This window comes from Phycodurus eques, chromosome 1 (genome assembly GCF_024500275.1).
Source record: "Phycodurus eques isolate BA_2022a chromosome 1, UOR_Pequ_1.1, whole genome shotgun sequence".
Taxonomy (NCBI): domain Eukaryota; kingdom Metazoa; phylum Chordata; class Actinopteri; order Syngnathiformes; family Syngnathidae; genus Phycodurus; species Phycodurus eques.
Genome location: NC_084525.1, coordinates 3,245,143 through 3,270,989, shown reverse-complemented (window position 1 = coordinate 3,270,989; position 25,847 = coordinate 3,245,143). Strand labels below are relative to the sequence as shown.

General features: G+C 41.1%; 1 protein-coding gene across 2 annotated transcripts in view; it reads right to left on the bottom strand.

Annotated features, from left to right (window-relative positions):
• Nucleotides 1-25,847, bottom strand: part of LOC133400220 (plexin-A1-like) — a 187,461-nt gene that overhangs the window by 47,454 nt on the left and 114,160 nt on the right. For both annotated transcript variants that reach the window (XM_061672672.1, XM_061672665.1), the window contains 2 exons: nt 14,882-15,082; nt 1,636-1,732 (listed from right to left, as the gene is read on the bottom strand). In XM_061672672.1, the coding sequence (XP_061528656.1) occupies nt 1,636-1,732; nt 14,882-15,082 (298 nt within the window). The remainder of the gene's footprint in view (nt 1-1,635; nt 1,733-14,881; nt 15,083-25,847) is intronic.

Below are 25,847 nucleotides of genomic sequence, written 5' to 3'. Positions count from 1 at the left end.
GACCAATCCCGGCCGTTAATCTCATGATTTCCCACCCTCTTTCCCTCTCAAGTGACAGTCCAACACTGTATTTGCAAATGCAAGGATAATAGTGAGCTTTTTTTCTTTTCTTTATTGTTTTTGATGGAAGACAAATTGGGACTTTTCAAGTCTTATAAAGAACAAAATTCAAGAGAGCACATTCTTCTGCCAAGGCTAACACTTATTTCAGGTGGGATCTCAGTGAGGGAGGGGGTAGAAAAATATTTCAAACCCGAAAATGGGGTAGATGTGAAAGATTCCTTTTGGATCCAAGGATGCAAAATATAGTAGTGAAAGTAGCCATCTAAAATGTTGTGGATTTTAAATTAAAAATGTGGGATTCCGGATAAGATTCAGATCATAAATAAATAAGCCCAACCTTTAAACCATAACTTTGAATGCCTAACCTAAACCTCAATTGAAACTCCTAAACCCAACCCTAACACCTAACCACCAAACCTTTAATGCCTAACTGTACACTACAACTTACTGGCAGCACGTGAATAAATAATAATAATATAATAATGCGACACAGCAGTCATCGAAACAGTTCTGTATTCATCCATCACAGTCTGGTTTGGTGCTGCCACAAAAAAGGACCAACTGCATCGGACAATCAGGACTGCCGGAAAAATCGCCGGTACCCCCTACCCACACATGAGGACTTGCACGCTGCCTGAACTAAGACAAGAGCGTACAAAATCCTCCACATCCTGGTCACTGCGTCTTCCAGCTCCTTCCCTCCGGTAGGCGCTGTCGAACAATGCAAACTAAATCAAGCAGACATTCCAACAGTTTCTTTCCTCTTGCCATCAAATCGCTCGAGGCCAAGTTACTGTCCGTAGTGTTTTTATGTCTCAAAAGTATTTCCTGTCAAAATAGCTGTGTATTGTCGTACTAGGGAAGCTCCTACTACCAGAGACAAATTCCTTGTGTGCTTTTGAAGTACTTGGCAAATGAAAAGGATTCTGATTCTGAATAAGTAGTGAGCACCTCGCCTTACAGTTCTGCAGTTGGGGGTTCAAATCTGGGCTCCAGCCTTTCTGTGTGGAGTTTGCATCTGCTTCCTGTGCTTGCGTAGGTTTTCTTCTTTCCCACATTCCAAACACATGCATGTTAGGTTAAATAAAAAAAATCGAAATTGTCCATACAGTTGGAGTGAATGTGAGTGTGAATAGCTGTTTGTCAATATGTGGCCTTGGATTGGCAACTAATCCAGGGTCTCCTGAAGTCACCTGGGATAGTCAGTATTAGCACTTGAAAATGGAGGATGGATAGTTAAAAAAAATTCTGCCTCTACCACCGTAACATGAGTGGATTCAATTAAAAGGGCAACGATCGTATGATGTCCTGATGTGGCTTTTCACCAAAATATAATGGGAATATCGGTGGGATACCTAAACATTAAATAAAATGAAAATTCAGGGTCAATTTATAATACGACTTAGAAAGTTCCACAGAAACAATTAAACCATCTTTGTTGTATTACCAGTGACAACAAAGTCAATTTCCTGCCATTATTTTACACCAAAGCACACACACACATACACACACACACACACACACACACACGCGCGTACACACAGATTAGGAGAAAAAAAGGAGCTGCCGTACCTTGGATGTTGAAGGGATTGTCGATGACGAAGTTTCCATTCCACAGCACGGAAAGGTCAACTGGGAGGTCACTGATATCACTGCCCTCGTAGTCATACTGATAAACACAAAAGATAGACGGAGAGAATCTTATGAACTGATGAATTCATAAAAAAAATAGCTGTGTGATTCATCCTGGCATGTTGGTGGCACAGAGCAAGTTAGACAGCATGGCCGTGCAGACAGACCAAAAAAGCCACACATAGACACAGACAGGGAAATAACAGAAAGGTTTTAGCTGGTTGGGCATAGTGAGAATGTCATGGGAATGGGAGGAAAAAGGGGATGGACAACAGCAAAATGAAAGAAGAGAGAAAAAGGTGAAGACAAGAATCAAGTGAGAAGATAGTCACTCACACATGATATAGCAGCCGCATGAGAGGGGAGCGAGATGCGATAGGGAGGGAAATTGTAGAGTGAAATTGGCATTTTCCATTTGCTCACTGACACACTTGATTTGCGAGACCGAACTTGACCACCCCAAACGTGCGACGGGGCTTGGAGCGCACACACACGGACTTATGCTGCAGACTTAACTGCCTTGGTGTTGTTATCCCCTTTACCCTATCCAGTGGGGACCCTCATCCATGACACTCACATGAGGCGGGATGCTTTTGTTAGCTTTGCCACCATGTCCCACTGGTTAAATACTTGCTTAAACACTGGCAACCAGCAGTGAATCAAGAGGACCCTCTCAGGCGAAGCCCCCATTAAACTTTAAGGGTTTTCACTTGTCCGCTGTCACCAAAACACTGGGTGGACTTGTTCTCCAGTCGGCTCCTGCCACCCCGGCTGCCCGCCACATCATGCTTTATTCATACGGTCACATGCTTTAAAATGCCAACACAGACCACACCGTGACACCCTGTCACACTGCAACCACCCACAGTCTAATCGGCTTTCCGGGAGAGGGGGCAAAAAACAAAAAGGCAGACGACGCGGTATAACCAAGTTTCTGACATGCAGGTTTCCACCAAAGGTGATGATAATCAATGTGGAAGTTAAATGGACTGCCTGAACTTAACCACAATCTGTTCCACGCGGGTGTTTGACCTTTATTCAACTTTTAAATTCATATTCTAAATAGTAATTAATTCATCTCGGAGTGGAACCTCTAACCATCCTAAAACATTTAAATACTGTGTAGGAAATCAGCATGTAAGTGCAGAAATAAGTCAACTGTTGTCAAGTCAAGTCAAGTTCATTTGTACAGCACTTAAGCACAAAAGAGTCTCAACGTAAATAATTAAAAAAAAAAAAAAAAAAACTTCCGAGTTCTCAGGCTCCAGTTTTTACATACAATACAGTGGGTATGGAAAGTATTCAGACGCCCTTAAAATTTTCACTCTTTTTTATATTGCAGCCATTTGCTAAAATCATATAAGTAAATTTTTTTCCCTCACGAATGTACGCACAGCACCCCATATTGACAGAAAAAAATGGAATTGTTTAATTTTTTGCAGATTTATTAAAAAAGAAAAACTGAAATACCACACGCGCATATGTATTCAGACTCTTTGCTCAATATTTAGTAGAAGCACCCTTTTGAGCTAATACAGCCGTGAGTCTTTATGGGAATGATGCAACAGGTTTTTCACACCTGGATTTGGGGATCATCTGCCATTCCTCCTTGCAGATACTCTCCAGTTCTGTCAGGTTGGAAGGTGAACATTGGTGGGCAGCCATTTTCAGGTCTTTCCAGAGATGCTCAATTGGGTTTAAATCAGGGCTCTGGCTGGGCCATTCAAGAACAGTCACGGAGTTGTCCTGAAGCCACTTCATTATTTTAGCTGTGTGCTTAGGGTCATTGTCTTTTTTAAGGTGAACCTTCGGCCCAGTCTGAGGACCTGAGCGCTCTGGAGAAGGTTTTCGTCCAGGATATCCCTGTACTTGGCCGCATTCATCTTTTCTTCGATTGCAACCAGTCGTCCTGTCCCTGCAGCTGAAAAATACCCCCACAGCATGATGCTGCCACCACCGTGCTTCACCGTTGGGACTGCATTGGACAGGTGACGAGCAGTGCCTGGTTTTCTCCACAGATGCCGCTTAGAATTAAGGCCAACAATTTATATCTTGGTCTCATCAGACCAGAGAATCTTATTTCTCACCATCTTGGAGTTCTTCGGGTGTTATTTTAGCAAACTCTATGTGGGCTTTCATTTGTCTTGCGCTGAGGAGAGGCCCCGATTGGTGGAGGGCTGCAGTGATGGTTGACTTTCTAGAACTGCGTGAGTTTTCTCCGGGCACTCCGGTTTCCTCCCACACCCCAAATAACATGCATGCTAGGTTGATTGGAGACTCTAAATTGCCCTTAGGTGTGAATGTGTGCACGAATGGTTGTTTGTATGTGCCCTGCGATTGGCTGGCAACCAGTTCAGGGTGTACCCCGCCTCCTGCCCGATGATAGCTGGGATAGGCTCCAGCACGCCCGCAACCCTAGTGAGGAGAAGCGGCTCAGAAAACGGATGGATGGATGGATGAGTGTCTTCGTTTTAATGCTTTGGGGGGGGAAAGAAAAAAAAATCATACAATTTGCTGGTAGTAGTTTAAAAGAACAAAGTTAAGATCTAAACCTGCAAAATGATTCACTTGAAAACATTTTACTATAGACTCAAAAAGTACAGTTTGGGCCAAACATTTTTGGACAGTGACAAGTTTTATTTTAGCTGTTTACGAAAACATATTCAGGATACAATTATATAATCAATATGGGCTTAAAGTGCAGACTCTCAGCTGTAATTTGAAAGTATCCACATCCAAATTGGAGCAAGGGTTTAGGAATTACAGCGCTTTAATGCACAGCCGCCTCTTTCTCAAGGGACCAGAAGTAATTGGAGAATTGACTCAGAAGGCTGCAAAAAAAAAATAATAATAATAATAATAATAACAAGGCTGCATAGGCTCTTGCCTCGTTAACCTATCACCAATTAAGCAGTTAAAAGGTCTGGAGTTTATTCCAGGTGTGGCTTTTGCATTTGGAAGCTGCTGCTGTGAACACACAACATGCGGTCAAAGGAGCTCTCAATGGAGGTGAAGCAGACCATGCTGAGGCTGAAAAAAAATAAGAAATCGATCAGAGAGATAGCAGAAATGTTAGGAGTGACCAAATCAACGGTTTGGTACATTCTGAGAGAAAAAGAATGCATTGGTGAGCTTGGGAACTCAAAAAGGCCTGGATGTCCACGGAAGACAACAGTAGTGGATGAACGCAGAATCCTTTCCATAGTGAAGAAAAACCCTTTCACAACATCCACACAAGTGAAGAACACTCTCCAGGAAGTCGGTGTATACGTATGTAAGTCTACCACAAAGAGAAGACTTCATGGGAGTAAATACAAAGGATTCATCACAAGGTGCAAACCATTAATCAACCTCCAAAACCAGAATTGACTTTGCCCAAAAACACCTGAAGAAGCCAGCCCAGTTCTGGAACAGCATTCTTTGGCGAGATGAGACTAAGATCATCCTGCACCAGAATGATGGGAACAAGAAAGTTTGGAGAAGAATTGGAACAGCTCATGATTCAAAGCATACCACATCTTCTGTAAAACATGGTGAAGGCAGTGTGATGGCATGGGCGTGTATGGCTTCCAATGGCACTGGGTCACTTGTGTGTATGGATGATGTGACAAAAGACAGAAGCAGCCGGACGCATTCTGAAGTGTATAGGTTTATACTGTCTGCTCAGATTCAGCCAAATGCAGCAAAGTTGATTGGACGGCGCCTCACAGTACAGATAGACAATGATCCAAACCATACTGTAAAAGGCAACCCAGGAGTTTTCTTAAAGCAAATAAGTGGAATATGCTGCAATGGCCAATTACTTTTGAGCCCCCGAAATGAGGAGCGTTTGTATAAAAATAGGTACAATTCCTACATGTTTAATCATATATTTTTGTTCAACCCCTTGAATTAAACCTTATATTCTGCACTTCAATTCCGTTGTGTGGTATCATGCAGAGCCCAACTCATGAAGATTGTGTCACTGTCCAAATATTTCTGGGCTTCACTGTAGGACCAATCAATAAGAATAAGCAAATTAAAGTGTCGCCACAATATTTTTGTTCCAGTTTTTGCTATTCGAACCATCGCATCTGAAACAATCACCATGATGTGTTTTGGTTATTTGACCCATTCCTACCACGTCAAATATTTGTCGTCAGATCAAGATTCCTCCTTATGAAACATTTATGTCCCATGGGCACCTTTTCCGTGTTATCAATTTTAGCCTCAGACTTCACTCGCTATCAGCAGGTCACTGACTTGACTTGTGGTTGACCTTTGCTCTAGATTAGTGGCCTCGATGCTCTTGAAAGTTTTCGAGTGGACGAACCCCGCGAGGAAAAATGTGCAATTCCCAACCCTGTCCCTCCCAAATGAGAGACCCCTTTGCCCGGCTTGGTGTCCTTCCTCCCCTCCCCCGAGCGCCAAACGCTGCTCGAGATGAGTAATCAAACTCATTACTGAAGCCTCTGGCCAGTGTCTGCATGCCACTGCATATAATTAATCTACCTGAGCCAACACATACAGTTGTGAGGCCCCCAAGGGAAAAAGACTAGAGGAGAGCAGGTTGGTAGGAAAGTAATCAGGTGAGGCAAGCTCAGGGACAGCTACAGAGCAAATTAGTGGGAAATATGAATTAGCCAGAGAGGACATGAAAACGATGAGGACAACAACAAAGGACTGAAAAATGAGATGAATAGCAAGGAAGAACAGCAAACAACGACCACTGGGGTTGCCCACAAATACGGGTTAGGTGTTTAAAGGCCAAGGAAGCAAACAACGGATAGTAGGGCAGTCATTGAGAGGTGACGACCGGAGGGCCACGGAAAGTGGCAGGCGAGGGTGGAACACACAAAGTACAAGGTGAGCAGAAAGCAGTCGCCAGGCCTCATTACAGGAACACAGCAAGTTGGCTCGGGTTCATTCGTTATCTGCTCCTGCACTCGTTTACTCTCCCGCTACATGAATCGTCTCTATAGATTGCATGTCCCTGCGGAATGTGGGGATAGATACGGTGTGTGTGTGTGCGTGTCCTATCTTGTATGGAGAACAGCCGATTTTCACCAAAGCAAAGCAGCTGTGTGATGAGGGGGGTAAAAAAAAGAAAGAAAAGCTGAGCATGTGCATACACGGGTTGCCCTCATGTAATTAGTCATGTTGGCAGAAGCTTAGAGAATATGTTACAAATAGACTTCAAGTACTCTAAATTTCTGTTTAATTCAGAGGGACGTTTCTGCCTCTTTAATTTGACTTTTTCTAGCGAACTATGATTTTGCTCTACACATGGTATTTTACACTGGCACTCCTGCCAGCACGACAGATCAAGTTAATGTGAATGTTTTTTTAATGATTACATTTCATTTAGCTTTGCATACGAATCTTTTCCAGGGATCTCATTTGATGTGCATCCTGCATCTGAGACGGGCAAAATCATGCAGGGACGCATGAAACATATTCATTCTGCGTCTGCCGATGCATGGTTTAAGAACTGCCCTACGTGTACGTGTGTGTGTGTGTGTGTGTGTGTGTGTTCGTGAAGAGCTTCAACACACAGCAATTCAAAAGTACAAATCCTGTCCTGCAAGCGAATCAGACACAGACTAAGGTGGATTATTGTTCCATGAAATGGAAAGGGGAGTGTGTGTGTGTGTGTGTGTGTGTGTGTGTGTGTTTCTCACATGAAAGACACACACACACACACACAAAACTTAACTGTTGACAAACCATAACGGCACACATTACCAATATTCAGGCAGGGAAAAGGTCTCACATCACAGTCCGGCAGCTTGAGGGTGGGCCTTATTTGACACTTTATTTATCTTTTATTTAACCCGGTAAAAGCTTATTGAGAGACAAAATCTCTTTTTCGAGAGGCAGCAGAAATTATACCGTACATAACACGACAACATTCATACAATAAATAAAAAATAAAGACTATAAAATGATATTACAATGTATGGCATCTGATTTTAAAACAGTGACAAAGCCCAAATGCTTTCGAGTACATACTGTACCTGGTGTTTTTTTATTCATTTAAATTTGGCAAGCTTTAACACATTTTTTGGGCCTCTTTAGTGGGTTAATCATTCTACAATATACCGATGTTCCAAGCATTTAATATTTGTTTAGGTGCAATTTTTATGAACAGAGCCTAAGTGTGATTTATTGCTATTTTTTATTTATCTAAGATATTTAATTTATCGTTCTACATTACAATGCCAATGTTCAATGTCCTTTAGAATTATAAGTTAATTGTATGCTCTATAATATCCTTATATCAGTGGCATAAACGATCAACGATACTTTATCGATACGTTTATCGTGATAGTTTTGGGGAAACCATATCATCCTAAAAAATTTGCTATCGTGGCAGGCTGAAACATGATATATTGAGAGAGTGCAAGAGCAATGGATAACACAAAAATATTGTACAAATTGTGATGATAAATTGCAGGGACTCATTGTTCCAGGGCTGGAACTCATTGTTTCCAGACGTGTGCATCCTGGGACTCCCATAGTCTCGAGTGTAACTTCATCTATGCTTTTCGTACAATGACAAGAGTTATTCAAAATATATTATTAATATTATATTGTAAAATGCATAGATTTCCTGATGTAATTAATATGCATTTGTCTAAAAAAAATAAACCTGTAACATAATTTTGTAGAATTACATTTTTAAAAATGCTGTAACTAGCAGATTTATGGAGTTACCATGCCTCCTCTAAAGTCGAAAATGCCTTCATGCATATTACGCGACACCTCAGTTAAGTGAAGTTCGAGTAAATAATTCTGGGTGAGTTAGGCCTTTTTTTATTTTGGAGGGTGGGGCCTTTTTGTGGCTTATGTGCACCAATTATTACAACAGAAGACTCTAGTGTCATTCAAGTTAAGACGGAGTTCTTTATTATGCCATAGGTTTTGCAAATAAAAGTATGTAACTCAATGGTGGGTTTGAGATTTCCTCATTTCACCCCCAAAAAGGGCCTTTCCATTGAATTTCCTATTCCTTGTATTAAGTTGATGTTATGGTGCTAGAAATGCATATTGGTCAAGCTCCCATGCTGTCTTATAAATTAACGGCAAGCAAACAATGCAGCCTACATGCAAAATATGTGAGCTTGGTGGACAGTGACAGGGCGGACATTTTTGACAAATGTTCACATTTTATGTGCACATGGTGGACCTTCACTTGGCTACATGATTCAGTTAGCAAGCTGACTGTATACTATTTAACAAATAGATTTAGTATTTCTAAAAGGTTTCTGTATCATTGATATTTCACTACGACAGTGTGGACATGTTATGCTTGACTACATAAAACTACACACGAAATAGGATGGAAATTACACAACGTAGGGTGATCTCAGGATTTCAAAATGTTTAATTTGATTATGAAAATAAAATATATATGATCAAAATGACTCATTTTATCAAATGACCTGTTATGGACGATACAACCATGTTAAACTTTGATTTAGTATCATTTACCACTTATTACACACACTGTAGTTAGCTGAGCAGTGTGTGCGAACTTGCCAAAATCACGTACATCCCATGACAAAAATGCCTAAAATGAAGGAAACACTTTTTATGAGATCTATTATACTTTTTTTTGTGTGCAAATGTTTGGCCACTTCGAATAAGACCTCAGAGTTTCATCATTCTGCCACATTTTCATCTCTCTCTCCCTTTCTTTCTCTCTCTCGCTCTCTCTCTCTCTCACACACACACACACACACACACACACACACATGAACTTGATAGCGTCAGTGTAATAAATCATGTAAAGCAGGTCACTGGTTGTTAGTGATACCACCGTCTCCATCAACTCTGCATGATTGGATAAATAATCTTTTATGTGTTATGTCGGGCTGTGAAATATCTACAAAATGAGCATGCGCCCTATCACTCAGTGTGCACGATTTCCCGGTCAACATCATGTGCATCGACGCATACTCTGGATCTCTTTGGGACGTGCAGGTTGGATATTTGAGTGTTGGTGAAGTTAAATAATGCACAATGAGACAGAAAGATTGAATGGACAGGAGAACATCCACTGCTGGCTAATTTTTGCAGTGATTTATTGCATGTTGACTCCCCCTCTCTGCTGTGGTACATACACATACACTTTCCTCCTGAGAATACTCAACACAATGGTAACGGTGAGGAGGTTATCAATCATAGTGGATATTGTAAACAGTCTGTTTGGTGCGCTGTATGTAACAAATCTTTCAGTTTCATTTTGCCTTTTAATACGCCCACACACACACACACACGACTGGAATTACAGAGTACAAGCTACTCCAACTCTCAGAGCACGCACATTAGTTCTATCTGCATTAGTTCAATATTAATTATGAAATGATTAAAGCTGGCAATTAATAGTTGTATTTTCATGAAGCCATAAGTAGTACCGTAATGTGTACAGCAAATGATTGTAATAACTTTCTAAATAACTATATACAGTGGGTACAGAAAGTAATCAGACCCCTTTAAATGTTTCACTCTTTGTTATATCTCAGGCTTTTGGACTTGATTAGGAAAGCCACACACCTGTCTATATAAGACCATACAGCTCACAGTGCATGTCAGAGCCAATGACAATCAGGAGGTCATGGGAACTGCCTGAAGAGCTCGAAGACAGAATTGTGGCAAGGCACAGATCTGCCCAAGGTTACACAAGAATATTCTGCTGCACTTGGCCTCCATAATCCTTAAATGGAAGACGTTTGGGACGAGCAGAATCTTTCCTAGAGCTGACCATTCGGCCAAACCGAGCAATCGGGGGAGAAGAGCCTTGGTGAGAGAGATTAAAAAGATCACTGTGGCTGAACTCCAGAGATGCAGTCAGGAGATGGGAGAAAGTTCTAGAAACTCAACCATCACTGCAGCCCTCCACCAGTCGGCGCTTTATGGCAGAGTGACCGGCGACCACTCCTCAGTGCAAGACACATGACAGCTCGCATGGCGTTTGCTAAAAAACACCTGAAGGACTCCAAGATGTTGAGACATAACATTCTCTGGTCTGATGAGACCAAGATAGAACTTTTTGGCCTTAATTCTAAGCGGTATGTGTGGAGAAAACCGGGCACTGCTCATCCCCTGTCCAATACAGTCCCAACAGTGAAGCACGGTGGTGGCAGCATCATGCTGTGGGGGTGTTTTTCAGCTGCAGGGACAGGGAGACTGGTTGCAATCGAAGGAAAGATGAATGCGGCCAAGTACAGGGCAGATCCTGGACGAAAACCTTCTCCAGGGTGCTCAGGACCTCAGACTGGGCCCAATGTTCACTTTCCAACAAGACAATGACCATAAGCACACAGCTAAAATAATGATGGAGGGGCTTCCGAACAAATCCGTGACTGTTTTTGAATGGCCCAACCAGAGCCCTGACTTAAACCCAATTGAGCATCTCTGGAGAGACCTGAAAATGGCCAACCAATCAGTATAATCAAACACAGATGGACTCCAATCAAGGATTAGAACCATCTCGATATAGGGTGCTGTGTGTACATTAATGAGGGGAAAACATTTACTTGAATGATTTTAGCAAATGGCTGCAATACAACAAAGAGTGAAACATTTTCGGGGTCTGAATACTTTCCGTACCCACTGTGTCATGAAGTGTGCTTTCTGAAAATAGTTGCACATCCAATGATTGCAGTAACGATATCTGATGTTTGTGTATGCATACCGTACTGAGTAGTAGTAGCTGTGGTGGTAGTAGTAGTATGTACGTGCTAATTGTATTCTATTAGGCTGAGAAATTACTATGCTGTACTTTGTATATATAACTGCTGAAAAACAGGGTAAAATTTTTTTATTTTGCACAACTTAGTTTAGTATATTACACTATCTCTGAAAAACAACATTTAATGCTTTGGACAATTTACAATCCCCCAATACATATAGCTGATATCTGCACATTTTATGCACATATTATGATTTCCTGTTTCCTTCAGGATTACTTTCTCAAACATGTGCGTCTTTTATACACTACCCCGCAACCATGCAATCTGCTTCTGCTTTTTTGTTCCTCAATGCATTCGTTTATTTTTTTTAATTCAGTACTATCTTTTACTCGTTCAACCTCCTCCATCACACTCCTCGCTGCTTTGTCATCGTTCGTCTCTTTGCCTCGCTGTCCTGTGTGTATATACGTGTGTGTGTTTCCGTCAATCGACAACAACGCTGCAATTTATCATCATTTCATCTACAGCTCCCTTCATTGGATCCTATCACAGTCCCACCTGACAAGGAGGCTCATAAAACCACATGGGTGTACTCACATGGTGTGTGCACACGCGCGCATGCACATGCACACACACCAACACTATTTGAACCCCTGTTTAGATTTTCTATTTAAATTTTTTTATGAGCATTTTTAGAAAACTATACTACGCTTATGAATAAATTTGTGGATTCTCAAGACTGCAACACATGTTGAAGGCATTAAGTACATCACAGCTTGGCAGCAACCAGCAAAGGGCTACAATTACTCTTTTGCTGCCTAAACCGGCTGCTGTAGAATCAAACAAAACAGATCTATGACAATAAGAAGAACATTTGAATTAATTGTTAAAACAATTCAGCAATGCTGACATCTGTTGCATTGCTCAAAAACAATTGGATTTCTGCCAACTTTATCTTCAGCGCTGTTGTGCAATTATTAATTATCTCCCTGCTCCTTTTGAATGTATCCGACAGTTTGTACAGCGAGGAACAGAGAAGTCCAACGGGTCTGAGTAGGTCAAACAAATCGCAATTTGCATTCACGTGCTGTGGATGATCGGCTGGTTTTATTCCACAGGCACAAAGCGGATTGCCGACAGTCTTGCATCTTCCTAAATTTCAAAGTAGGGGTTCTTGTAAAATGTCAAGATTTTAGATGAACGCAGATGACAGCACATGATGACAGCCGTGCTTTATCGTAGGCCATCCATCCATTTTTGATCCCTACTAGGGTCGTGGGTGAGCTCAGGTCTTGTCCACACAAACATTTTTCAAATCTTGAAAGACTTTTTATCTGCTACAGACCCACAACAAGACCAAAAAAAAAAAAAGCCATTTAACACTTTGCAGCATTGTGTGTGGTGTGCAAAACAAGGAACACCACACACAAAGATTTTGCTCCGCCGCTGATCTCGAAATATCACGTGACTACAGAAGAAACACTTTGGGTATGCACCAATGTTCCCCGGCGGTTTCCATAGGATGTCGGAAGTAGTTTGTTTTTAAACGGCAATGACGCTCCAAAAAGACACTATCCATCCATCCATTTTCTACCGCTTATCCAAGGTCGGGTCGCGGGGGCAGTAGCTTTAGCAGGGGCGCCCAGACTTCCCTCTCCCCAGCCACTTCATCCAGCTCTTCCGGGGGGATCCCGAGGTGTTCCCAGGACAGGCGAGAGACCTAGTCTCTCCAGCCTGTCCTGGTCGTCCCCGGGGTCTCCTCCCGGTGGGACGTGCCCGGAACACCTCCCCGGGGAGGCGTCCGGGAGGCATCCGAATCAGATGCCCCAGCCACCTCATCTGGCTCCTCTCGATGCGGAGGAGCAGCGGCTCTACTCTGAGCTCCTACAGGATGACCGAGCTTCTCACCCTATCTCTAAGTGAGAGTCCGGAAACCCTGCGGAGGAAACTTATTTTGGCCGCTTGTATCTGGGATCTTGTTCTTGTCCTTGGCCTCAGAATTTCATCTCTGCTTTTTGCAGATGATGTGGTTCCGTTGGCTTCATCAAGCCGTGATATCCAACTCTCACTGGAGCGGTTCGCAGCCGAGTGTGAAGCGGCTGGGATGAGAATCAGCTCAAATCTGAGACCGTGGTCCTCAGTCGGAAAAGGGTGGCGTGCCCTCTCCGGGTCGGGGAAGAGATCCTGCCCCAAGTGGAGGAGTTCAAGTATGGTCAAAAAGACTTACTTTGTAAAATATTTCTTGCCGTCTGGGGAACCCATTTAAATGGAAAAAATAAAACATATTGGGTAAGATCAGTTTGTTTTTATTTACGGTCGTTACCGTAAGTCAGGGCACTTCTTGATTGACTACATTGTGTTCCACGTCACAATTCACGGCGTGATGACTCGGCTTTTTGGTCGTAAATATTGATATTGAATATTTAAGAGTGTCGGCCCCGACCAGTTTCCGACCCTATAATCGGGATGAATCCACTCTTAACACACATCAAACCTAAGGATAATCTTATTGGATACTGTAAGACAGTCTGGCGTTCGATGTACTTGGCTGGGAGGGCTTGAAATCGGGACAAAAACAGCCCGTGTCTTCATGTGTGTACCAGCCCGAGGCGGCTGTAAATCAGGCACACGTTACAGATCCAAGTGGGAGTACCTTTAGCTGGGAAAACAATCTGACAAGCACAAGAAAAGACAGATGCCACATTCAGAGATTAATGCAAGGACTAGCTATCCGCTATGCAGTGCCTTAAATGGCATTAATACTGAATGTAATAATTGGTGTTGTTTCTGCGTCGCACCACAGTTAGACCACAGGAAATCAACTTGAAACTTAAAGGGTCTGCTCCTGTTACTTGTTAACTCTGGCAGTTTGACTGAAAGCGAAGACGGAGAAGTGGCAATGAAGAGAAAGATTGGCATTTTAACATGAAACCCCTGTACCGACACACACACAAACCTCACAAAAGTAACACTGCAAAGCTGTTAAATAAGTTTCTATGGACAAATGATGAAGAGCTACGCTTGACCAGCTTCAGATGTCCAGATCTGAAGGAACACAAATATGTTGAACCTTGATTGGATTGGTAGAGATTGGATGTATCCATGCTTAAGATAAAGCATTCACATCAAAAACTCACAATATACAAACCTGCAAAACAGCTAACTATCACGGCTATTGGCAAAAAAAAAAAAAAAAAAAAACGGCAGATGGGATTCATTTACATATGAAATCTTGGGAATGAATCATCCGAACAATCAAGGGCAACTGTGGTTTTAGTAACTTTGTCAAGGGCCCTTAATAAAGAGGAAACCAGCTGTCAAATGTGTGACCTTCAATTGACAAAACTATCGCTCTATCTCCTGAACAACACTGTTCGCCCCAAACTCCACAGCCTATATAGAAGCTCACATGAATCAGGGCAACATACTTTGGAAGCTGTCTCCATTAAACTGCATAGCTTTGTGGATTTTGGCTTGTCCACATGAATAGTCGGTGCGCGGTGCCTTACTGTGCTCTTCTGACACTGGATGCTTGTGCTGTTGAACCTCAGGGCCGGGACGCTGAGCGTGTCGCCTTGAATGTGAAAAATACACTCGTAGTTCCTCTGTCCGGACTGTGGCTGGGGCAGGTTCTGTGCCAGCAGCGTGATTGGCGTCATAACTCCAGCAGGTATATAGATCTGAGTCGAGGGCAGGATTTGAGGACACTCCTGGATATAAGAAAATTAAGAAAAAAGAGGTTGAGATGTGACCGGAAAAGTAAGAGGGTTCTCTCAGTGAAGATACAGATCTGGACGGACAAAGTGTTCTGGACATGATGATTAGTAATGGTTATACATTCAAATTCAGAGCGGATAGACACAAATATACTTTAAAAGGACTTTTACACACCAGTTATAATGGGAAGTCGTTAACAATCATTCCTGTTTTCTATGAAACTGTTCATCCATCCAAATATACCTTTTTTGAAAGTCAGGTTACGTCAAGTTTATTTACAGAGCCCTTCATTACAAAATAATCTCAAAGGGCTTCACAGGCCCACAGTTCAAAAAAATCCAAATGAAAGCACTGAGATGAAATTTCCTCTCGGCAGATTACACTGAATAGGTTTAGACTATAATGTGTATTATTCATGCTATTATTACATTTACTAATATGCTCCACAGTCAGGGATGCAATTTGCCAAAATGAGAACATAAAATTTTGTAAACCAACCCATATTTGTAAATAAGCGTACTTGAACAAAAACATTCTATAGCTCTATAATACCATCTGTAATTGTATTTATACTCACAGAATAGGCCAACATATCAAAGCATTGTCCTAAATCAATACTCAACATGTACCACTTGTCAGCTTTTATATTTGTCCCATGCATTCCAACACATAAGTCGGTAAAAGGTCAATTAGAGTGCTAAAATTAGTGGCAAGTTTAGTCAATTACAGATCTCAAACCATGTCATACACATACTGTAATTGCAGGAGGTAGAATATTTGAAATCTGTTTGTGTATAATGTACTGTACTATTATAAACAGGCAAGATGTGAACATATTCTAAATAATAGTCAAATAGTCAAATGTTCTTTGTCAGCTGTGTAGAATGGATGATAGAGAGATACAGTATGCACACATTGCCAAATGGTTATTTAAAAAAAAAAAAAATGGTCGTGACATTCCATAATGTGTTTATCTAAAAAATAAAGATAAAATATATGACATATTGTTCAAATGTTTGTTAGCACTTTGGCTTGGTCTGATAGTAACGTGGTGATAATGTGGAGGAAAATTGTCTTGATTGGTGTTTGATTGAGTCTGCCATCAAATGTCCACACAATCATCAAATCAATCCTCAATTGTTCTCTGGTAAATAATAACTGTCTTCAAAATACATAGACACATTTCATAATTGCTTGTAACTTTTATGAGAGGTTTGTCCCAGTCGATAGCTCGTATTTGATGGAGAGGAGAGGAAGAGCGAAAAAAAGAGAAAGCAGAGAACAAATCGATGTGGTTGCTGGAGTGAAGCAGATTGTCAACAAGAATGGCCGACTGTTCAAGTCTGAAGTATTCACAGGTGGTGATGGAACAGTGATGGACTGCCGCTATGCCTCAAGGCTCTAATAGAATGAAAAAAAGGATGTGTGTGTGCGACCAAATACGTGGGCTCGATGGTGAAGCATCTCGTCTGAAGTAGCAGCTATTGTTAATGTTTAAGGAGCATGTTCAAGCATCTGTTCCAATTACGACACAGAAATGCTGCACGGCACACTGCACGGCACACACGCACAAACACTTTTATACGCGAACAAAAAAACAAAAACAAAAAAAACAACAACAACAACAAAAAAAGCTGGCAGCAGAGGATCGTGGGAGCTGTTTCATTAGGAGCGGTGACAGATGTCAGAGCTGAGTCTGCATCAGATAGTGGCGCACCGCTACACAACGACACACACAACAATCTCCTCTGACTGGGGGGGATTCTCAGTTCTTTCACTGCCCCCCCTTTGCACTTGTTCTTTTCCCACTTGCGCTCAAGTGATCTTTATCTTTTTTAACTTTTTCTCTAGGCTGGATGATGATGATGCCCTTTGCTTTGCTACTTCATAAAAGTGCAACAGACATCTTATCCCCTTGCTTACAGGGGTAGACAAACGTTTCGGTTCACATTTAGGTTTTGAAAACTGTTATTATCAAACTGTAGGTTATAATATTATTCATAAATTAAGTAACATCAATATAGACATTAATATAATACAAAAAAAATATTTAAAAAAGGTAAATCATCCATTCATATATGCTCTTGTGGTATCAATAATAATAATAATAATAATAATAATATTTTATCTTAAAAACATCCAAGGACCCTTTACAAAAATTTTGTAAATCATACAGTTCTACTCCGTTATAATGACGTTAAGTTACCAAATATGGTTCCTTAGTCTACAAAGGGCTACTGGGAACATCTTGGGGAAAAAAAGTACAATATATTTTAAAAAATAATAATAATTCTCAGCTGGGTAACTAAAAACTGAAAATCAAAATTTACACACGATGATTAAACAATTAGTCAATGACAACCGACAGAGCTGTGAAAAAGTATTGGTCCGCTTCTCAAATTCTTATATTTTTGCATAGTTTCCACACTTTAACGCTTAAGATCATCAAATAAATGTAAATATCAGACAAATATAACCCAAGTCAACTTAAAATGCTGTTTTGAAATGGTGATTGGATTAATTAAGGGGGAAAAAAATACTCCAAGTTACCTGGCCCTTTGTGAAAAAGTAATGGCCCCCTAAACCTCCTAACTGGTTGGGCCATCCTCAGCAGCTACAATCAGAATCAGAATCATCTTTAGAATCAGAATCAGAATCAGAATCAGAATCATCTTTATTTGCCAAGTATGTCCAAAACACACAAGGAATTTGTCTCCGGTAGTTGGAGCCGCTCTAGTACAACAAACAGTCAATTTACAGAACACTTTGGGGACATAAAGACATTGACAAAAAACAATTGTGCAAAAAGATGCAGAGTCCTCTAGCACTTAGAGCAGTTCGAACGACTAATATTGCAATAGTCCGGTGCAATGACCATTGTGCAAAGGGCGCTGAGACTTCAAGGAGTGTATGCGGTTGAAAGTGACAAGTAGTGCGATCATCTGGGACAATGTCGGTTGTGCAAATGTTACAGATACTCCTCAATCAGTGTGCAAATGGAGCAGATGCTACTCTGGAAACTGAAATACAACTGAAATCAAGCATTTTCTAGAACTGGCAATGAGTCTTTCACATCTCTGTGGACATATTTTGGCCCGTTCTTCCTTGCAGAATTGTTTTAATTCAGCAAAAATGAAGAGTTTTCAAGCATGAACGGCCTTTTTAAGGTCATGTCACTGCATTTCAATTGGATTCAAGTCTGGACTTTGACTAGGCCACTCCAAGACATTCATTTTGTTTTCGAAGCCATTCCAAAGTTGACTTGTTCGTTTGTTTTGGATCGTTATCCTGCTACATTTATGCCAGATGTAACGAGACACACATCTTCCAAAAAAACTCAACTTCATTTCTTAGTATTCTCCCAAAAGTCTTGGAAATCATTCAGATGTTGTTTTTGCAAAAAGTAAGATGAGCCTTTATGTTCTTTTTGGTCACCAGTGGTTTTCGCCTTTGAACTCTGCTATGGATGCCATTTTTGCCCAGTCTCTTCCTTATTGTTGTATGATGAACACTGACCTGAACTGAGGCACGGGAGGCCTGCAGTTCTTTAGAATTTGTCCCGAGTTCCTTTGTGGCCTCCTGGATGAGTAATTGCTGTTCCATTAGGGTTATCTTTGTAGGCCGGACACTCCTGTGAAGGTTCACCACTGAGGAGTAATGGCTCTCCCTATGGTTGACTAGAATCCTAAAGCTTTCGGAATGGATTTGTAACCCTTTCCAGACTGATAGATGTCAATTATTTTCTTTCTCGACTGTTCTTGAATTTCTTTAGGTCATGTCCTTTTTATTGCAGCTGTTTTTAGATCTTTTGTCCGACTTAATTTTGTCAGACAGGTTCTGTTTAAATGATTTCTTGATTGAACAGGTCTAGAGGTAATTGGGCCTGGGTGTGATCAGTGAAAATTAACCAAAAGTTGTCATTAGCCACAATTAATTCATAATTTCACAAGAGGGGGGGGGGCGCAATGCGTTTTCTCAGGTAACTTTGAATAGTTGTTTTCCCCTTAATAAGTGAAATAACCATTTAAAAGCAGCATTTTATGTTCACTTGGGTCATATTTGTTTGATATTTACATTTATTTATTTGATGATCTTAAGCATTAAAGTGGGGAAACTATGCAAAAATACGAGAATTTGAGAAACGGACCAATGCTTTTTCACGGAACTGTAATTGGCAAATGCAAAGAACTGTTACATAATATTAATTGTAGTACCAGTAAAAGATTGACCACAGGAGAGTAGAAATAAACCAGTGGGTGAGCAGAATGCGAGGAGAGGTGAAGCGCGGGGGAAGAAGAGGAAAAGAAGCAAGGTTCCCTTCATGGGAGCAATTCGCTTATTTATTAAAGTGGGAAATGAGACCTGAGGAGGGAGGGCAAGTTGGAGCGCTGCTACATGGGAGTCAACTGCATGGCTTTGAGCTAAACTCATCCTCACGTGGTCAACATGCAGAGCCACACAGACACACACATACGCACACTCATATCAACCGACCCACTTCTACTCCACACCAAAGTTAATCTCGCCCTCTGGCACTGTGAAGTCACTTAGTATATTCTTAGTTCTGGGGAATGTTTTACATTAGCCACAGGGCAAAACACTGACACTCTGATCGAGGTTGTGAAGGTGAGCCCTCAGCAGAATTGAGTTTGTCTACGACTCTACATTTCAAATTACACTCACTCCTGTGTGGCAAGTGTGGAACTACAGCAAGGATTCCAAAGCATCAAACTCAGGCAGTACACTAATTTGTTGACCCAACAACCAAACCGACCCAAACCAAACCAACAAAAATCACGCCACTGTCTTTCCTGTCTTTCCAGTGTGACGTTGACTTACACGCATATCAAATCAATTCATCGTATTGAAAAAATTTGAAATGTCATTAATCTGTTCCCCCAAATAAAAACACCGCCATTTTTTTTCCACCATATGTTTTAATATATTAGCACTTAGTTGTAAAATATACATAAAACGTAAAACTGTGCAGCGTATATTGGTTGAAATTAAATAGATACGAAGGAAGTTAAACGCCTGCGTTCACTTCCGGGTTAGTTCGAGTTACGCTTTAACGTTAAAATCAAACTAATTTGCCTCGTAAAGGGCACCACGTCACTTTTTATATGTATAAAATTTAGGGAGAGTGACGAGAAACTTTTTTATCAGTCTCATATCTAAAGCTTGCTACATTTTATGAAATAGAAGTTTTTGGTATATTTAATGAAATCTCCAAGGGATCTAGAGGGAAACACACAAAGGGGTCTAACTAAAGGAAGAAAATAGCACAAATAATGGTAAAAAGAAGGAAAATAGGCATATGAAAAGGGAAATAGAACATCGCGTGTTGGACTAAAGTTGAAAACGTGAGCGTTTAGCGCGTCCATTCCGGACGCCATTGGCCTAGTGAGTGACATGAGGAGCCTGCAGTATCTGCCCGGCGTTACCACATGCTTACTTCAGTGTTAGCATCTCTTCCATGCTCATTGTGTGGGTTGTCACTTTGTATTTGTATGTTTGACTGTTCGGGCTCTATCTTCATAGACAATGCATCAGCGGCGGGGTGCAAATTCCAGTGGATTCAGATTTTTGTGCAAGCGCAAGGTTGCGTGTGTTTGCCAATTTGAAAGACTTGTCTGCGCCGTTGTTTCCGAGAAAAAGAAAATGCAAAATGAAAATAAATTGGAAAAAACATGAACAAAAATTGAAAAAAATGTAACGAAATCTGCAAATAGGTGAATCCACGGGTGGCAAACAGCGAGTATGTGGGGGTTCACTGTACTAAGTTGAGGAATAAGAAGCAGGAAAAAAACAGCAATAATACTTCATTTACATGTAACTGTGAGACACCTAAAGCCATCAGATCGTCTGCTTGCTATCTTTCCTCCTTATAATTATAATACTTTCTATCTGCAAGAAGACGTCCTAACCACGGTGATGTCAGAGATGAGGCGAGAGCACTGATTGGCTGCTGGCCATCACCCACGAGGCCACCTTCCCGCAGCGCTGACACTCTGTGAGTATGATGGATGAGGATGTATTGCTGTGTGTATACGCGTGCGTGTGCGTGTCTGTGTGTGTGTGTGTGTGTGTGTCAAGGGGTCACCACAGCAAAGCGGGTCCCCATGGATTAGTGTTACAGTCCAATGAACCATTTCAGAAAGGAGGGGACAAGACCCCAACGACCGGTACTTTTACTTTACACACACACACGGAAAGGAAAAGGTAGCAATATGATGACCACATCTCCCACGAGAGAAGAATGAGTCATCTGTTGAGCAATGTCTCAGTACTACACAATAATATGGATTAAGGACAAGGTGCAACAGAAAGAAAAAGATACGCTTAACACAGAATATCTCAATAAAGTGCAATGGTGCATGTATCTAATCCGTTTAATCTACATAGAAACAGTGCAGGGCTCCATCTCCGTGAATCTCCTCAAACATTCCGCCTCTTTGGATCTCTCGCTCTCATCTCAGTAAATATCCCTTTTATGTATCTATATCTCCTCGCAAATGAAGCTAGCGCATATTGCGGAACTTCTTCAGTTGATGCATCACATCTGACAGTTTTGTCTGTGGTTCGAAAAAAAAGATACACAATATAATAGTCTCCTTAACAGATGATAATGTGAACGTGCCGCAGATTACTATATGAAAAATCCAAACAGAGAGAGGTTAAACAGGTTAAACAGCACAACATACTGTATATGCCATCGCATATACAGTACAATATTTGTTACTGAACATACACATAATTGTCTATTTAGTTCACCAAAATAGACCGTATCCTGCATCTCAATACAGGAAAGAAGCATTCTGAGTGTTTCTGTGTTATCACATTCAAAAGGTGTGACCAGACATCTTCTTTCCCCCCCCTCGACAGCTTCACTGTTTGGGACCTGCAGAAGGCATCCTTTGAAAATTGCCCTTCATTTCTTCCTGCCTGGTGCTGAGTGAACCATCTTGAACATTCCTTTCAGTTCATTAATCGTTCCAAATGCCAATTTAAACAGCAGGTGATTTCTTAATCTGATCTGCAGCTCTTCCAGACAAACGGTGGACACAGATAGAACTGTCTACACAGACCCTTTCCTAAACCAATTGAATATTATGCTAAAGTTTATTTCCATAATTCTATTCAAAAAGTTAAACTTTCATAGATTATAGATTCAGGGCACATAATTTAAGCAATTTCAAGTATTTATTTGTTTAGTTTTACATACTTTGGGCTTCTAGCTCATAAAACCCACAAAATCAGGAATTCAAAAAATGTGAATACTGTGAAGAAAAATCACCATTTACTTCTCAGTTTTTGTAGAAAAAATAAGAAAGAAATTACTTTCACAAATCAATCAAAATATGGTACTTTCAAAACGATATGTTAATCTTCAATACTTGGTTGGGAATCCCTTTGCTTTAATCACTGCCTCGATGCGCCGTGGCATTGCCTGGGATTTATGGAAGCCCAAATTTCCTTCGTGCTTGCTGTCAGTTCTTCTTTGTTTTTGGGTCTGGGGCCCTTCATTTTCCTCTTGATAATACCCCACAGATTCTCAATGGGGTTTAGATCTGGCGAGTTGGCTGGCCAGTCAAGCACTGTGATGGCATGGGCATCAAACCAGGTTTTGGTGCTTCTGGTGGTATGAGCAGAGGCCAGGTCCTACTGGAAGATGAAATCTCCATTTCCATACAGATCCTCAGCAGAAGGAATCATGAAGTCCTCTAAAACATTCTGGTCGACTGTTGCGGTGACCGTGGATTTTAAAAAAGCAGAGTTTACCAAGTTTTGCACCCCAAATCATGACTGACTGGATATTTCACACTGGACCTCAAGCAGGTTGGGTTCTGTTCTTCACCAGTCTTCCTCCAAACCCTTGGACCTTGATTCCCGAATGAGAGGCACACTTTACTTTCATCAGAAAAGAGGACTTTGCACCACTGGCCAAAAGTCCAGTTCTTCTTCTCCCTGGCCCATTTAAGACGCTTCCTACGTTGGCTCAGGCTCCGAAGTGGCTTGACCCGAGGAACCTGACAGTTGTAGCCCATCTCCAGGATGCATCTGAATGTGGGGATTTTTGAAGCTGTGACTCCCGCCTCATTCCACTCTTTATGGATCTCTGCTAGATTCTTGAATCTTCTCTGTTTGACAATCCTCTGAAGCCCACAGCCATGAACTTTTGTGGCTTACCCATCCTATCAATGACGGTCTTCTGGCCAGTTGTCAAGTCTGTAGTCTTCCCCATATTGAACCCAACTGAGACAATTGAACCAAACTGAAGTAATTTAATTACACTTGGGGAAACCTGTGCAGGTGCTTTGAGTTTAGTAGATGATTAGTGTGTAACACTCGGTTTGAAACATTTACAGCCTGCAAAAATTTGGCTGATTTCTTCACAGTATTAAAATTTTATGAATTCCTGATTTCGTGGGTTTTATGTGCCTGAAGCACAAATTATGTAAAAATAAACAAATAAATACTTGAAATTGTTTAAATTATGGGTCCTGAATCTATAATATATGAAAGTTTCACTTTTTGAATGGAATTGTGGAAATCTTTCATGATATTCTAATTTATTGGAAAGGGTCTGTAAGTAGCTTTGTCAAGAGAACTACCTGGAATTGAATCATGTGTTTTTTGTTTGTGTGTGTAACTTGGATAAACTCAAACAGGTATGGGGAGAACATGCACACCTCACACAGCAAAACCAAAAGTTGGGCTGGTTCGTGTGGTCCAAGATTGAATTGAACTGGGAACCTTTATACTTTGAGGCTCTTGGACATCATTTAAATTTATTTTTTTTGTTTTTTTGCATGTGCTGTATAACCTCAAGTGAATAATACTGTGTAACACTTAATGGCTGTTAAAACATTTGGCTGTTCTGGGTTCACAGATACTGATCCAAGATCGTTATCTCTAGCATGGTGGTCTCTGGCCCTTGTGGATCACAACAAGGCTGGAGAAAAGATAAAGTAACTGACCTCTACTCCACTGACTGTACAGACCTCTTCACACACATATCTATTAGAACAGCGGAGTTCTGTGCGTTATCGCCGATGACCAAGCGTGATTGCATGTCAATCTAGATGTTATCAAGGCTCGAACAGTCAAAGAAGAGGGACAAGGCATCAGCTGGTGGATCGATAGCAGCCGCTAGAAATATGCAGCGGGTTCGCAGGTGTGTGTGCTAACTAATAAAATTGACCTTCTCATTTTCACACTAATTATTTGCCCATTTATCCAGTGGATCTAAAATTTCTACACACACCCTGTTCAATTGCCAGGTATTTGTGATATTAAAAAACAAGATCAAGATAAGTCATATAAAAAAATGTTCCACCATTAATGTGACCTATAACCTGTACAACTCCATCCATCCATCCATCCATTTTCTGTACCGCTTATCCTCACTAGGGAGCCTATCCCAGCTGACTGTGGGCAAGAGCCAGGGTACATCTTGAACTGGTCGCCAGCCAATCGCAGGGCACATATAAACAAACAAACAAACATTCGCTCTCACATTCACACCTACGGGCAATTTAGAGTCTTCAATCAATCGACCACGCATGTTTTTGGGATGTGAGAGGAAACCGGAGTACCCGGAGAAAACCCACACAGACACGGGGAGAACATGCAAACTCCACACAGGCGGGGCCAGGATTTGAACTCTGGTCCTCGCAACTGTGAGGCAGATCTGCTAACCAGTCATCCACCGTGCCGCCCTGTACAACTCAATTTTAAAATAAAAAATCCTTTCCAGAGGGGAAGTAAAACTAAAGAACCGATATAAAGTGGCTGCACAAGTGTGGATATTCTCTAATAACTGGCCATGCGGCTCTGTTCAGAATTAGCCAGTCGAATTCAAACTCATGTCCGATGGGAGTCAGCGCACACCTGCTACCATTTAAAGTGCCTCTGATAAGCCCCAAATAAAGTTCAGATGTTATACAACACTTCCCTGAACAATAAATGGTTTACAGATTTGATTTTGAACATATGCACCAGAAGTGCGATGGTTCACTTCGCAAACAAGTGAAAATAATAATTACTGCTGTTTTTACTTTACTTTTATTACTTTTTTAAAAGGTTTTAAAACAACCCCCGTCTGTGTTCAGATTTACAGTAAACATAATAAATACCATTCATGAAAATGGAAGGAAAATTGCAGCATAACTGATCTACCTTTTTCATCGAATAATTTTGCCCAATCCTGCGTCCGATATTCTTGGCCAAACAGTTCGTCAGTAGCATAACTTGACCTAAAATTGCTGGAAACACAGTACATGTGTATCCAGTATGCAAATAGAAAAAAAAATAGGAGGCTATAAGACTCAGTATTCTTTTTTGTTTGTGTTTACACTTTCAGAGGGCTATGAGTGATAAATCAAAAAGGCAAATGGAAATAACAACTCGAAAAAAACAACCCGAAAAACATGGTCTTGGTTTAACAGAATTCTATCTTGTAAGTGTTAACTTATGAGGGTCCATTTGTAGGTGTTGATTTAAAATGGATGAAGAAGAAAGTCCATTAGATCAGTGATTCTTAACTGGTGGGTGGTGACCCAAAAGTGGACCCATATTGGGCGGGTCGCGGATAGCTAGTAAAAAATATTTAATTTTCTTATTTAGATTTTTCCGGGACAGTACAGAAGCGTACCATGTTCCCACATGGAATATATTAGGTAGGCAACACGGTGTGTAGCTGCCTCACACTTTAGCCACGAGTCTTACTCTGTAAACAAATACATTGCAGCTTAG